This window comes from Hakea prostrata, chromosome 10 (genome assembly GCF_041222555.1).
Source record: "Hakea prostrata isolate BN-2017 chromosome 10, UWA_Hpros_2, whole genome shotgun sequence".
NCBI lineage: Eukaryota > Viridiplantae > Streptophyta > Magnoliopsida > Proteales > Proteaceae > Hakea > Hakea prostrata.
This window is the reverse complement of record NC_142609.1, coordinates 5074050-5090317: the sequence shown is the minus strand read 5'-3', so window position 1 is coordinate 5090317 and position 16268 is coordinate 5074050. Positions and strand designations below refer to the sequence as shown.

The 16268-nt window shown below is 40.0% G+C and overlaps 2 protein-coding genes across 3 annotated transcripts; one reads left to right on the top strand and one right to left on the bottom strand.

Moving 5' to 3' along the window:
• Positions 1 to 1155: 1155 nt before the first annotated feature.
• Positions 1156 to 4171, top strand: MEF29 (Pentatricopeptide repeat (PPR) superfamily protein). Its single transcript, XM_089138933.1, has one exon. It carries the CDS (start codon positions 1184 to 1186, stop codon positions 3599 to 3601), a length of 2418 nt encoding a protein of 805 aa, XP_088995059.1. The 5' UTR covers positions 1156 to 1183; the 3' UTR covers positions 3602 to 4171.
• A 1358-nt stretch (positions 4172 to 5529) lies between these two features.
• On the bottom strand, positions 5530 to 16265 carry LOC149001647 (zinc finger AN1 and C2H2 domain-containing stress-associated protein 16-like). 2 transcript variants are annotated; one of them, XM_089137653.1, is made up of 3 exons: positions 15869 to 16265; positions 12826 to 13590; positions 5530 to 5887 (listed from the first exon to the last, which is right to left on the bottom strand). In XM_089137653.1, the coding sequence occupies exons 1-2, from the start codon at positions 15965 to 15967 to the stop codon at positions 12829 to 12831; spliced, it is 861 nt and encodes a 286-aa protein (XP_088993779.1). In that variant the 5' UTR covers positions 15968 to 16265; the 3' UTR covers positions 5530 to 5887; positions 12826 to 12828. The 2 variants fall into 2 exon arrangements, with proteins under 2 accessions (XP_088993779.1, XP_088993780.1); XM_089137654.1 differs by lacking the exon at positions 5530 to 5887 and adding an exon at positions 6709 to 6863.
• Positions 16266 to 16268: the final 3 nt, after the last annotated feature.

Here is a 16268-nt window from a genome sequence, read left to right as displayed (position 1 = left end):
AATTCAATAAGTTCTTTGGTGACATATTAATCTTCACATTATTATCTGTTGCTGTTTGAAAGTCTTAAAGTATGTGTTAACTTTAGCAAAGCTAAGGCATTCATGTATTAGCCTTGGTGTGTCATGTAACACATAAGTTAAAACTCGGTTATAAAGATGACACGGTTCGTGGGAACCATAATGTACATATATCTCATTTTTGTGGCATTGAGTCCGGGTTCGACCATAATGTACATGCTTTCGTGGCATTGGTCCGGTTTGTGGACCGTGTATTTCTTTTGTGGCTTGGTCACGGTTCGTGGAACCATAAGTATATTCTCTCGTGGCATTGAGTCGGGTTCATGGGCCATAGTGGGTTTGGTTGACAACGGATGACACATGGGATTTCTATAGTGTCATTGTTCCACACTACCATATTGCATCCATTTTCGGTTAGGTATTTGTGCCTGGTGGTCGTGTTGCATAGATGATGCGATCACTTGCCATGATTCGGTCTTAAGGCTCTATGTGAGGGATTGAGCTCTGGTTATCCTCCCAATATAGTTGTGCCATAAAGGTCAATGTTTTCATGTATCTTTTTCAATGTTTTCTTAAACAAAGGAGTGTTTTGTTTTACTCGTTGTGTCCAATCAATATGCCCAGTGGGGTGTTGAATATTAATTGATATTCACTAGGTGGGCTTCTTGTTGTGTTCCTTGTTTGGTTTCTTATTGGTCCGTATGGGTATATCGTTACTGAACTCTTATATGGCTGGCTGTGTGGGCTTGGACCGTTAGATCTTGATGGCCCTCGGTTTGCCTATATGGTGCTGTCCCTCCTCTAACCCTAATCATAATCCTCCTCGCTGTCGAGGTTCCTCGCCGTGATGGGAGGGTCGGAGTCCCATCGTTGTCATGAATCCTTCCCCGTTTGTTCCTGTGGAGCTAGAAGTATTCCCGCCTTCTCTCCAATAACCATGGGTTGCTCTCTCTCTTGTGTCATTTCTCTGGTGTTTTGTCGTCTTCGTCTTGGTGAATTTCGGGGGGGGGGGGGGGGGGGTGTTTGGGGGGCCCGGGGGGGGGGGGGGGCCCCTTCTCCCCCACAAAGGGGGGGGCGTTTGAGAAAAAAAAAAGAGGAGGAGACGGCCCCCTTCCCCTTAACAAGTGGGGTGAGGGTTATTCCTTGCTTCTCCATGAATTAGAGCATGAAAAGGTTGTTACGTTCACCAATCTATTCTCGACAATGTTTGAAATACCAAACCTCTGTTAGAAACCTATCTTATGTACCATCAGATCGCAATTTCTTTCTTGATTTTTTGTGTAGAGCTTCCACCTTGGTTCAACTCAAGCAGATTCAAGCCCAGATCATCATCAATGGTCTGCATAGCGATTTAATAACTACAACAAAGCTCACTAATAGGCTTTCAGACTTTGGAGCCATTGACTATGCTCATCTCCTCTTCTCCACCATTTCGAAGCCTGACCTCTTCCTCTTCAATGTCCTTATCAGAGGATACTCCCAGAATGGCTCACCCACGTCTGCCATTGCCCTTTACAATAATCTCCTTTGGAATACCACTCTCAAGCCTGACAACTTCACGTTTGCCTTTGCAATATCGGTGTCTTCACACCTCGACTCTAAGAGAGCTGGGCTTCTACTTCATGCCCATTCAATCCTTTTTGGGTTTGAATTTGATGTCTTTGTGGGTTCTGCTGTTATGGATCTCTATCTTAAGTTCTCTCAAATTCAGACAGCACAGAAAGTGTTTGATAGAATTCCTAACCCAGATACAGTTTCTTGGAATACCATGATATCTGGGTTGGTGCAGAATGGTAGTTTTTCTGAATCGATACAGCTTTTTGAGGATATGGTCTCGAGAGGAACCCAATTTGATTCGACCACTTTTGCTGCTGTTCTTCCAGCAGCTGCTGAATTGCAAGAACTGAAGAAGGGGATGAAAGTTCAAGGTTTGGCAATTAAGATGGGCTTCCATCACCATGCTTATGTCCTCACAGGTTTGATTTCTTTGTATTCTAAATGCGGTGTAGTCTCTGCTGCGAGGTTTTTGTTTGAACAGATTGGCCGTCCAGATTTGATCTCTTGGAATGCTATGATCTCAGGGTACTCCTGCAATGGTGATTCTGAATCTTCAGTGAGTCTCTTTAGGCAATTGTTAGCTGGTGGGGAGAAAGTTAATTCAAGTACAATCGTGGGTTTGATTCCTGTTTTTTTTCCCTTTAACCATCTTTATCTCACACGTTCTATTCATGGTTTCTGTTTGAAGTGTGGGCTCAATTTGAATTCTTCAGTTTCTACTGCTCTGACTACTGTTTATAGTAGATTAAATGAAATAGAATCTGCAAGGCAGCTTTTTGATGAATCTCCAGACAAAAGCTTGGAATCTTGGAATTCTATGATCTCCGGTTACACTCAGAATGGGTTAACAGAAATGGCAATCTCTCTTTTCCAGAAGATGCGGATGTCAGATGTTTGCCCAAACCCAACTACAATTACTAGTATTCTTTCAGCCTGTGCTCAGCTTGGAGCTCTTTCTCTAGGAAAATGGGTCCACGAGCTAATACTGAGAGAACATTTTGAGTCCAATATATACGTGTCAACAGCTCTAATAGACATGTATGCGAAGTGTGGAAGAATGGAAGAGGCAAGAGGTATTTTCAATGATATGCCTGAAAAGAATGTGGTATCTTGGAATGCAATGATTGCAGCCTATGGACTCCATGGACATGGCAGTGAAGCATTCAGTCTCTTTTCTGAGATGCTAAATTCTGGGTTATCTCCCACTGGAGTCACATTTCTTTCGGTCTTGCACGCTTGCAGCCATGCTGGTTTAGTAAGTGAGGGAGATGTGATCTTTCAGTCAATGATGCAGCAGCATGGGGTTCAGCCAGGACCTGAGCATTATGCCTGCATGGTTGACCTGCTTGGTCGAGCTGGGCAGCTGGATAGAGCCTTGGAGTTTATAAAGAGCATGCCTGTTGAGCCAGGACCAGGTGTATGGGGTGCATTACTTGGTGCTTGCATGATACACAAGGATACAAGCCTAGCAAGTGTGGCTTCAAATAAGTTGTTGGAACTGGATCCCGAAAATGTTGGGTATTATGTTCTGCTCTCCAACATATACTCAGCTGACAGGAACTATTCCGAGGCTGCAACAATTCGTCAAGCAGTTAAGAAGAGAAAGTTGAGCAAGACACCTGGGTGCACCCTGATTGAGATTGGTGACAACCTGCATATCTTTACATCAGGTGACTCTTCCCATCCACAATCAAAAGCTATCTATGCCAAGTTAGAGGAATTGAGCAGAAAGATGAGGGAAGCTGGTTTCCAGGCCGACACCGGTGCAGCACTGTATGATGTTGAGGAGGAAGAAAAGGAGGAGATGGTGAAGATTCATAGTGAAAAGTTGGCAATTGCTTTTGGGCTCATTAGTACTGAGCCAGGAACAGAGATCAGGATTATCAAGAATCTTAGAGTTTGTTTAGATTGCCATAATGCGACCAAATTCATCTCCCTGGTCACTGAGAGAGTGATTGTAGTTAGAGATGCTAACAGATTCCACCACTTCAAGAATGGGGTATGTTCTTGCGGAGACTATTGGTGACCTTCATCAGTGAAGGAGGGGCATAAGGATGCCCATAAGTTTATACTGGTTCATGAGGGTTATTTATTTACATTTTTCAAGGAGTAATAAAAGAAGATCCATTGGGTTCATTCATTTGTGTCATCTATGAGAAAAACAGAAAAAGAAAAAGATGATTGTTTCCTGTAACACTTATCCATTGAAATAGTTGAGGAATCAAACTACAGTGCCCAGTTTTTTTGTTTGCTATTAATGACCTGCAATTTCATTTTACTTTTTGTATTTAATGACCTCCTCTTTTATTTTATTTTTCTTATTCATGACCTCCAGTTTACTGCTTTGATGCTGTCATCAATATCTTCCAGTTGTTCGACCTAGTTTTCGTTTCTTTTCTTGCAAGTGGATGTGCTGCTCAAAAGTATTTTTTTCATGAGGGTCAGTAGATAGGATTGATCGGAACTGAAACGCTTGCTTGAGCTTTTATTTTTCAACCTTAGCCAACTTAAAGAATCCAACCCTCACCTCTTTAAATTATTTATTTATTTAATTACTTTTGGGGAAGGAGAAGAGAACGCAATTAGGCAAGGAAGCTGATCCATCTATTTCACTTGCCCAAGCAAAGCTTCTGGGACCACCAAGCGCTTTGAGAAGGTCAGTAGAATATACAAGATTTTTCTAAAAAATATTGAGAAACCAATTGGTTTGATGGAATAAAATGGGTGAACAGGATGAAAAAAACATAATACTTCAATGAAATACTCAAAAGTTAAGCATTGCATTTTTGTTGAAATTTCATGAGTTGATAAGCTTATGGGGCTCACATATTTAATTTGCCTCACTACTCCTTTCTTTATGTTTCTTCCCCTTTACCCCACTTTGTGTGCATCCCACACTTTCAATTGTTTCAACCCTTTTTCTTCTGCAAACATACGACCTCTAATGTTTTAGGTTTTGTGATTTCTTTGACTTCGTGTCATTAAAGAGTGGTGCTGATAATGTGCTTGCATGCCTTCCTGGGAAAAATGTACCAGATGAATTTAATTCACTTTTTGGAACTTGGATTTGGAAACTGGATCATCGATTTTGAATGTGTTGGGATTCATTTTGGGTATCATAGAAGTTAATTAAGTATTCATGTATCTAACTTTAAAAATAGCATCAGTGGTGGCTCAATTGGCAAAGACCAAAGTTCGAATCTCCTCACAATCAGGGGTGAAGCCATGCCATTATTAATTATAAAAAACTCCCCAGAGAACGTAGTCGAAATGTGCATAAATTGGCCCGGATGAATCTTAGATGCAAAAAGAAAAGAAAAAAACCTCAACTTCAAGCCCCCCCCCCCCCCCCCCACCAGCTTTGTTGTGCCTCTCCTGGCTACTGCTGCTCCTGCACTAGCCCAGCCACTCCCACACTCTTGCTCTCTCTTTTTCCCCTCTTTCTGTTAAAACCCTAGCTCATTTCAAGAGCCAACAGCAGACCATGAACATTTCTTTCCGAAGCATTTGATAAGTTCTTCCTCTCCTAGTATTCACTTTAATTATGTGTTATTTCATCTTTGCTTTAAAAAAAAAAAGGGTTGTTACTCATATCAAGAACCAAACACCAAATGGTGCAAATGCCAGAATCTCTCTGGGATTCAAATCATAAAGGGAAAACAAGGAACAAAATAACTGGACTACAGACTATCAGTAATTTGGCTCATGAAGAGGAAGGGGAAACAAAAAAATGAAAAGAGGCAACCCTAGGGAACAACCCTTCTCAAAAGCACACAAGGCAGCAGCAGCATAAATCTAGGGTTCATGATTGGTTTTTTTGGAACTCCTACACAACTCTGGGGAAAGGATTGGTGATCCCTCTCTTCTCCAATTCTTCCTGTACTCCCCCTCCCCACCCTCCCTTTCTGCTGCTCCTACCCAAAACCATGGCAGAATCAAGAAAGGCAGCCCCACAACATTTGAACAGAAATGCACCTCCAATGGTCTGAAAATTTATCAAACTAGAACAATTAGACACAACATGATGAACTATCTTTTCTTCTCTTTTTTCTTTCCACACTAAAAAACACTAGTATAATGGAAAGGAAGGGACAACACCTGTTGTTTTAGGATTCAAGGTAAATATTGCCTCTTGCAAATTAACTGAAGAGGACTCCATGTCCAAAGCACTGGTCCTCAATAGGACTAGGATCACACTGAAGTTGTGAGACGTATCAGCTACAGTGAAGAGGACCACACCACTACATGAAGCAGGGCAGAAAAACATTGCAGGAGCTGGAATGAGAGCACCCATCACCATCATCTAAAACATCTGCACTCCCACAACCATAAACAAGCAACTCTAAGAATAAGAAGAAACAGATTGACCAAAAAAATCTCTATTAGATTTCCAACTTTCACTTAGGAAAGTCCAATTAAATGTGACGAGAGACCTTTGTGAATGAGTTGAAGAATGTGACTGAGGAAAGCCAAAGAACCACATTTGTTAGTCCATGAGATCCTGTTAGAAATTAAAAGTGCTGATCGCTTCACAATAGTCTAACATGGGTTCACCATTTGCTTTGGGGTGAAGCCCTAGAAATATAGAAATGCCAGATAGATGAAGCCCTGTTCAAATGTGAAGTACCACCAATAGCTGAAACAAAACCACTGCCCAAGTTGGTGGCGGGTTGGGCAACCGGCAGATTCCAGGAGAGTTTTGCTGTGCAACAGAGCACAACAATGCTCTGCCTGCAGTGAGACTCCTAGAAGGAGTTGCAAGAAGGGTGCAGGCCACAGGTTGGAAGTACCAACAGCAAAAAAATATCCACAGATAAAACTGGAAATATAAAAAAATAAAAAATAAAATAAGGTAACCCCAGCGTAACAATTATGAAACATGGGTACCTCAAATACCAATTATGAAACATAACTGTTCCTCAAGTGTAGTTTTTTGTTAAATGTTAGGTAAACCAAGTGTAACTTATATAATAGAAAAAGGGTTCCAACATGTCTCCTTTCCAACCTGTAAGACAATTGGGCGATTTGAGAGTTGGTAAATAGGGATGATTTGGCAGCTTGACTAAACCATATATGGGTCCTCCCAAATATTCACAAAGTTTCCCATTGTTCAATTGATTTTTCTGTTTTCTCAAACAATTGTCTATCCGTTATAATGAAAAGTGGATGAAATAAATCAGTTTGGGAATTAGCAGATGAGCAGATGATGGCATGGACAGATCCAGTGAATTTGGCTGCTAGCTGTCATGTGGCAGTCATGAAGAATGTGCAGGCCAGCACATCTACAACTGGTGTGAAGGGAATCTAATCAGGGAAGAAATAAAATTAATAAAATAAAAAGGAAATAAAGAGATAGATAAAGCACTGAACAATGAAGTAGAAATAAGGTCTGAAAACTCGGAATCAGGTGTGCGATCAATTTCCTTCAGTTCTGATTCGAATTATCCATACTTGGTATAAACAGAATGCAAACCAATTCTGAGTTTAAATCCATGAACAGAAAACCATTTAACAGTCTGGCATTCTTTTTCTGGTCTTCAATTGCTTCTGTACGGTGCTTTAGGCATTTCCCCAACTTCAGGTCAAGTATATACTTCATAATCCATTAACCCAAATTTATCAGCATAGGGTGTTCTTAAACTAGTCCTTGGAACTGATCCAGAAACATAACTGAGTTCACCTCTCAGAGTGTCATGTCTTTTGTGAAAACAGCTCATCTTTATTATTTAAACAAACAACTTGAAGGTTAAAAAGCCATAGCTACTCTCAAGCTAATTGTGCTACCCCTATGCAGTTACTTGCCCTACTTAAGCATTGTATGTTATCTTTATTGATCTCATTTTCCTGATCATTTATTTTTCCTAGTTGTCGATCCACCTCTCAAAATGACCCCACTTCACATCCCAAGCATTCATACATTGACTCCCAAAATAAATTATCCCTATCTTGACTCAAACCTGTAAATAGGACTTTTATTGATCTTTTTTTCTATTTAATGATTTTAGATAGTAAAGGCCTCAAGAGAGTTTAACTCATGACCTCTAGAAAAACGAGATTTCTCACAACTCAGATAACTTACTGTGATAAGAAACTGGAATGACCTCAGCAATTTCCAGCGAATTACTCTCTGCTCACATGGAATTTCCGGCAACAAGTCACTACTCACCCTTGAAATCTCTCACGATGCATCTCACTAAAATGAATACAAGAAGTGGATCACAATTGATGAACAAACAAAAGCAGATTGAATTCCAATAACAATCTGTAATTTCTTACAATTCACCCCGCGGTGCCTTCCCTAACACAAACCAATGAATTCACCCCAGTTCACTACCGCAAGCAAGCTTGCCCAAAACACCTAACTCATCCCCCACCCCCCATCTAATTACGATTTCACCCTATATGACTCCCTCAAGGACCCCTAGGAACACTCTTCTCATGTGACCCTCCCACAAGGATTATTCCAATACCCAAAACTACCCCTGTTCCAGAACCTATTATTGATGTCATAACAATACTCCCCCCTAAAGTCTCACCTTGCCCCCAAGGTGAATTCAATCCCACTCCCTGCAACTCTGAGTTCTCCAGTGCTGGCATCCTCAGTCACTGCTACCGGTTCAGTGTCGTCATCATGGAGCATCAGTACCTTAAGTTGCTTGTAGGGACATTGATAGGACTTCGAATAGGGCACATCGCAGCGGAAACACAAACCTTTGTCCATCTTCCATTTGATTTCATCCTGTGTCAACCAACGAGAATGCTGGCAAGTTGTCGTGGGGGTTGCCGCTACCAGAGGAGACGTTGGGGAAGATGACAAACTGGGACTCATTGGGGCTGAATTAGGTTGTGGCTGGGTTGCTCCGGTCGACCCAATTGGGTTAACCCTCATTTCCAGTCGCTGGGCTGGGCTGGGCTTAGGCCCATTCACAGTTACAAAATGGATATTAATGACTTGTTGGGCTAGTTGCTGGACCGCCGAAATGGGCTGCACCTAATGGGCCGATGAAGGCCTTTCAAGGCCATATTCCTAGCTTCGATTGATGGGCCAACTCCATCGCTGGGTAAGGCTCTCGGGTTTGAACAACTAAGCCTCGGCTTGTATCTCATCCACCAAACCCAATAGAAAAGTTCCACGAAACCAGGCTTCATCCTGACAACCGGCCGCTGCAGTTAGGATCTCAAAGCGCTCACGAAACTTGCTGACCGTACCTTGCTACTTGAGGCTTATAAGAGCTTCTTTGGGACTCTTCGACTGAGGCAAACCAAATCGCCTCGCCAGCACTTCCTTCAAAGCCTCCCAAGACAACACAGGTGCCTGGAATTCCTAGAATGGTAACCACCCAGGCACAGGTCCATCGAAGCACAATGTTGCTGCTCGGAGAATCTCGTTGTCGTCAAGCCCATAGAGGTGAAAATAACTCTTTGCCTTTGCAACCCAACCCCAGGGGTCTTCACCAGTAAATATCGGCATCTTCAGTTGCCGAGGTGAGTAAGTCCCTACATTGGCCAGCCCCTTCGAGAATATTCAGATCTTCACCACTTCCTCTCGCTACATTCACACTTGCCAGAGGTGGAGTTTTTTATGCTCTTTCTTGCGTCACTTCCGGTGTTGGCGAATCAGTCTTGAAAGCCTTCCCTCGCATTAGGTAGGTCCTCAGATGAGATCTGAATTCATTGTTACTCTGCTGCTCCTTCTCCAATTGTTGACTTATGAGCTCAAACCTAGAGTCCATCACAGCAAACTGGATTTGGATCTCTTTCATTGTCTTCTCCAATTCTTCCACTCTTGCTTCCATCCTCTCTAGTCATGCCCTGGGATCTGAACAGCTCTAATACCACGCTGATAAGAACCTGGAATGACCTCTGAAATTACCAGCGAATTACTCTCTGCTCACCAGGAATTTCCAGCAACAAGTCACTCCTCACCCATGAAATCTCTCACGATGCATCTCACTAAAATGAATACAAGAATTGGATCACAATTGATGAACAAACAAAAGCAGATTGAATTCCAATAACAATCTGTAATTTCCCTTACAATTCACCCCACAGTGCCTTCCGTAACAAAAACCAGTGAACTCACCCCAGTTCACTACTGCAAGCAAGCTTGCCCTAAACACCTACCTCGTTCCTTCCCCCCCCCCCCACCCACTCTTTCTAATTACAATTTCACCCTACATAACTCCCTCAATACGAACACTCTTTCTCATGTGACCCTCCCACATGGATTATTCCAATACCCAAAACTACCCCTTTTCCAGAACCTACCATTGATGTCTTAACATGCTGCAAAATGGTAAAGTGGAAGTGCAGCAAAAAAAGACAAAAACAAAAAATTGAAATGTCAACAAAAACCTGGAAACTTTTCCATCATTTGAGACTGCGACTAACCCTTATCAGTTGACTTTGTAATAAATAAAATGAGGGTGGACATTGCACCAGAGACAATACTTACATGAAACAACTACTCAGGAATCTGGATACAACCTATTCCACTAGCAGCACTCCAACTTTCAAATCTTCCGGTCTTTACAACTAAAAGGCTAACAAATAAAGTGCCCTAGAATATTCCTACCATCAGAATGATATAAGTGCATTCATTTACCAACCAGGAGCACTCGTAGATAGCAATAATCCCACTCCAGACTGTTGCCTTAAGGTCCAAGGACATATATATCCAGCTTGCCAATATATTAGAATTATTGCTAGAATCGGTCCAAGGGTGCTTGCACTTTTCTGTCACCTTCAATTCCCCAATCACCCAATCCAATTGACAATATATTACCACATGCTTAACAGGCTCTCAGTCAATCCAGATAGGTCACATGTATTACACAAATTTCATCCTCTATCTTGGATAAACAACAGTAAACATTCTATTTTTTAATTTCCAACATGAATCATTCACTCCTCTGGGGTAGAAATAGTCAACTGTTTAAGCAATTTTGGGTAAGGGTATCAAGGTGAGGCTCCCTAGAAAAAGAAAATTCTGTGCAGAGTCAAAGCCAAAGGGATTTCAAGGTGGCTAAATTGCTGGTGAATGAGCAGTTGATAGATGGGAATTATGCAACAACTTTCAAAAACCATAGCCTTTGGTGGTTACGGGCTGTTGTCTGCTAAAGAGTAGTTAATACCAGGGTCCAAAAAATATATTCTGTAGTTTAAATTCTCAAATATCATAATTAGATTTCTTTCTTTTAATGGTCATTAGCACAATAAATTTATAAAAAAGCAGGACAAGCTCTACAATAGCATTAATGAACCTTTACTTAATATGTACTTCTCAGCAGGATCATTGGTTAATTCATATGACAAAGTCGGAGTGCTTTTTTCCAGAAAACTTAGATCTATTCTAGTTATTTATGGAAAATTATGTTGAGAGTATTCACACTTTTTATCTTATTTTCTTTCTTTTTTTTTTTATTTATATTTCCCGGACTCTATAAAAAAGTGGAATACACTGTTTGAATTGAGAATCCTGGAGGAACCCATTTATGCTTAATATTTTTTGTACTCCTTTGCCTCTGCCATATGTTCCTGCTACCATTATGAAGATTGATTAGTGCCACTGCTATTCTTTTTGGTAGAACTTTTCAGTTGGGTAAGGTTTCTAATCACAGGTTACAGTACCTTAACATAACTGTTCACATCAGATTGACTGGGGTCACTCCAGTAGAGTTACAGGGGGAGAAAGACCCAGGCCCATAACTAGATCTAGCAAGTCCCACAACCAAGCGACCAGAACTAGTGTATTTTCTTCTAAGAAATTGAACAAAGATTCAAGTCGGTGGATTTGATTTACATGGAGAGGAGTTTTTCTAGAATACTACTGGCTTGAATATTCTGTTCGACCCACTATTACATAAGTTTCTATTGTTTATATAGAATACTTATTCTAATTTATATTTTGTAATTGATTTAATAGCTGAGCCAATAACAATCTAGGACTGACTATTTTGCTTATTTTTGTGTGATAGAAACTAGAGCTTCTTTCTAAAAGAGCCACTATTTTTAGATTCACTATTTGTTAAGATGCTTAGTGGCCAAGTAGGGCTAGTCACTTATTTTGTAATACCACACATGCTACAAATGAAGTAAACGAGGCACCACAACCCAGAATTTGAGTTATTGAGAAATTGGAGTTTCCCTCTTTTTTGTCAGTGCAAAGGCTATCCAAGGATTGTAATGATGTAGCTCCAGCCCTTGGTGGTTCCACAGATATTGGGGATGAACTGATGATTCCGAAGTCAGATACTTCCCTTCTTCCTTCTTTCTTTTAGCTTCTCAAATTCCAGCAAGCATATTAGGCCCTGCATGGGTAATCAGAACTTTTTCTGTTCTCAATACAAGTCTGTCCAAATATGTGGTTCTGTTTTGCCTGATCTCTTGCTGGTTTTACTGGTCTTGGATCAATTTTGCAACAGATCTCCATTTCAGTTGGGTACTAGAAGAAGTTGTTTGTGGAAATTGGTCCCACATGACATCTGTTGGGATCTCTAGAAAGGACACTATAGAAGAAATTTCAAACCAAGGTCATACCAACTGGAACATTATTTGCATACTCTGCTTCTTCACTGTAGATTGGTCACATTCTTTTGAATTTTCTAAAGTGTATAGAACATAGATCAAACTCTTGAAAATGGCTCATGGACACTAATAAGCATCTATTAGTGGGCCTATTACTTTTGCATCTTCATCTTTCTTGTTGAATCTTTTATATAGGTTCACAATTGTGGCTGTCCCATAATTTCTTTGTACAGACACGACTATTGGGATGAATCAGATGTAAGGATCTTATAGATATTTTGTTAACATTAATACAATTTAGTTTGCTATGACTATTAATTTATTGGAAGGAGTCAAATGTGTTCACATCCTTCATTTCTGTATTAATTTTTATAATGCAACTTCCATCAAAGATATTTTTCTCATTCTCAGTTGCTTAATTTGCTAATTGTCTTCAGAAGTCTCGAAGTCAGTGTTCAACGTTTACAAAGACTTACCTTTGAGCCACATATGAATAAATACATTGGACTCTCCCACTCAATGATCAGAACTTCAGTATATTTATAGCCAGTCAAACAATTGAACAGAAAACAAGATTTTAATGAATACTAAAGCTTCAACGGACCAGGTTGCCTACTTGCCATGAAACAATTGAAGAGACAACAGAAGGAAAATAAACCAACTTATCATTAGAGTGTATTGCACATTAGATCATTAACCAGATCAGCAATTTATCAACTTTACCTTCTAAGCTCTAGAAGTTCCTCCATGATCCCTCTCAACATGCTCCACCAGCGACACTGGATCTCGAAATCCTTTACTACATTTGGGGCAAACATCAATAGTCACCTTTTTAACTGTAGTTCGTTTGCTTCCATTTTCATGGACTCTCTCTACATGATCTATAAGAGATGAAACAGACGTGAACTTTGCCTGACACTGTGGGCATTCTTCCACATGTCCACTACTACCGCTGCTCGGCCCTATACCATCTTTTGCCATCTGCAATGCTTGGTTAGTTGCAATACTCAACTTCGCCATGCCTGCTTCAGCCGAGGCTTTGAAAGAGGAAGCTGCATCTAGAAAGCTAGTAGTCCACTTTGGGGATGATACAGATGGACTATTGCTTGGTCTTGATTGACTCCGATTCAGGAGACCTATAAATGGGAACCCTGACTGAGGTTTCTTGGGCCCAGGGCACTTGTGGTCTAGTCCAAACCTGTGCTTCAAGCAATGATCTATAGCACAGTCTCTACATCGGATCATATTGGAGAAAGTTAGAATTTCTCTGCAGCCAGGGACAGGGCACCTTTTCTTCTTTGTTGCCTTCTCATAGTTTGATGGGTCACATTCAGTGTTCACATGAGATTCCCAAGTGATGTTTGGATCTTCATCAGGGATCAAGCGGACTCCTTTAGCACAAAGTGGACAAATGACAACCGTGACATCCTGTTTGTTGGCCTTTGGACAATTGTGCTTCACATAACTTCTATGCTCCAAGCAGAACACCTGAACATGATAGGAAACAAAAAATTACCGGAACTCAGGAACAAACACTTTAACAGGTAAGAATGAAATAAATTGATGATAAAAAAAGGCCAACAAAAGAATAGGTAGGATGTTGCCAGTAATGGATGTCATTCATTACATTAACGAATGAAGAACACTTAAAAAAAATGGAAGAAAAAAAAGGAAGAAGAAGAAAGAAGAAGAGAAAGAGAACTATACCATAGAGGATCCACAACAGGATGAACATAACAACACCAACCACACAGAAGTTGCAAGCAATAATATTAAAGATTGATTATATAACCAAAAAAATGGTTCACTATTCGAAGCTCTAATTTTAAACAACATGCAAAGCTACAAAGCAAAGATCTTTTGTACCCTAGAGCGGCAATTGTTGAACCAACAGAGCTTATGCTTGTTTTCTCAAAAAGCGCATAGCAACCAGAGAGCCTGATAAAAGCACAAGCCTTAATTAAGTACTGATAGACTGAATGTGCATGTGACTGTGCATCCTAATTAGACTACAATGAGTCATGAGGCAGCATGCTTAATGTGACCATCATTTTACAACTAAATTTAGTAAAACTGTGTGATTATTTAATATTCTATCGCTTAGAAAAGGAAGTCCGATCATCTATTACCTATCCAAAAAGAAAGAATAGAACTTTTTGAACATTCAAATTAGCTTAAAAAGCTTATTTGGACAGCCAATCTGAGTTGTGTGTTATGAAGTGTTTCAATATTGTTGAGAGTCTTTAGTTGTCTTCCACTAGTGAAATATTAGGTTAATCATTATAGACTAAAGATTGGCAAAAATTTTGAATTAAAAGTTTAGCATTTGTCTCTTGAGTTTCCTACTCTTGGGCCACATCAGTTAGCAACTTGCTACGGGGGAGTGTCTCCCCCTTTATTTACCTTTAAGAACCATAGGCTCTGAGAATGAAGTTTATGACATCTAATTACATCCCATATGTAGCTGATCAAGCCATTACACCTAGTTTAACACGCTCCAATGCTATCCCTAGTTAAGAACTTATCATGGTCCAAAAAGCTAGATTATGCCAAGATCAGACAATCAGCTTCATATATCTCATATGTAGCTGATCAAGCCATTACATCCCATGATTCAAACAAATCCTTTGCATTCACAGGACTCAATGTAGCTGATATTAGCCAGTTCTACAAGCAAGTGAACCATGTCAACAGACAGGCATCCAAGGTTACCAATGGCTGGGAGTGCCACTCTCAAAGGAAGCAGAGTAGGGGAGGACCACTCCAGCAACGTCATCTATCATTACAATATGTCATGAGACACCACAATACATAAAGTAAAATTCTTACAATAACCACCTGACAGATCAATTCTACAGAAAACTTGAGAGATATGTGGTAATGTCTAACATGCAGACTCCTGCAGTTGAGGATTTTGCTGAAACCTTCCAATGAACACAAATAAATTTAAGAAATTCATACCAAGTGGGAGAAAATTAAATATCATAAATTTTGACTTAGAAAACAGGTATCTAAATGAGGAAACCAGGAATAGTAAAGGGCCAAGTCGACATACTGTCTGCAATGACAATTCCTAAATGCAGATGTTCCCAAGGCATCACAATTTACACAATGAGACAGAGAATACCTCCTGGCATTGATAATTCCTAAATACGGATGTTCCCAATCGATCACTTACAGGAAGAAAAATGTATGCCAAATTTTATTTTATTTTTGGCAACCAAATGTATACCTAATAACTTCTTACTATGCCAGATGCTATCAATGCAACCATAGAACACACTTGCATGTCAGATTTATTATTACGTACCAGTTACAGTGACAACAGGGAAAAATTAATAGGGGCTGGTGTGTACAAAATTTCAAAAAAAGTTAAAATCATAATAGTTCATAGAATAGTATCGTGGTTCTTCTTAATTGATCATATCTAATTCTTCTTTCCTATTTCACCTCCACTTCTTCATCTGAGAGTGTGATACTTTAAAATCTTCAGTTCAACATATTCGCACTAAGTAATATTTCCAATTTATTGATTTCCTCCTGCTACAAACGACATTTAAATACACTGAAGATGATCCTAGCCAGCGCCATGTAAATCGGAAGCAATTGAATGTTTCATGAACTCTCGAAAAATATCCATCAAAATCTAATCACAATCCAGCTTTAACTCATCTATTAAATCAATTCATTGAACCATAAAACTAACGAAACTGACGAAAAATGCAGCAAATCGAAAATGGAAACCATTGAGACAAGTAAATTAAACCTGGTTGCAACTATCGCATGTGAATGGCAGAAAATCGATTTGATGACAATCGCCAACACTGCAATGCTTGCCGAGATCGGGAAATTCAGGAGTTCCCATCGGACAGTAGAGAAACCTCAATGAATCGGAAGAGAAATCAAGCCTCTCGTACTTTGAATCTGTTACCTTTCACAAATAAAATTTTCCAAAATCTGAAAGACTTCCGATTCCGCGTAAAAGAAAACGCGGAATCGGAGTTTGGAAGTCAAAGAGAAAACCAGAAGAACTACCTAGATTTGTAGAAAATCGTCTCTTCTTTTTCGAGAAGAATTTAATGAGACGACAATTCAGAAAAACGGCCACAAATTCCGACTCGGGCTAAATTTCTGGAGCTTGAAACGGCTTTTAAGTTTAAGGCTTT

Excerpts from the sequence above, each read along its gene's own strand:
- MEF29 (XM_089138933.1), top strand. The coding sequence starts at position 1,184 with ATGAAAAGGTTGTTACGTTCACCAATCTATTCTCGACAATGTTTGAAA.
- LOC149001647 (XM_089137653.1), bottom strand. The coding sequence starts at position 15,967 with ATGGGAACTCCTGAATTTCCCGATCTCGGCAAGCATTGCAGTGTTGGC. Across the intron at positions 13,591-15,868 it reads CATGCGATAGTTGCAACCAG|GTGTTCTGCTTGGAGCATAG; the intron begins GTTTAATTTACT and ends TATCATGTTCAG.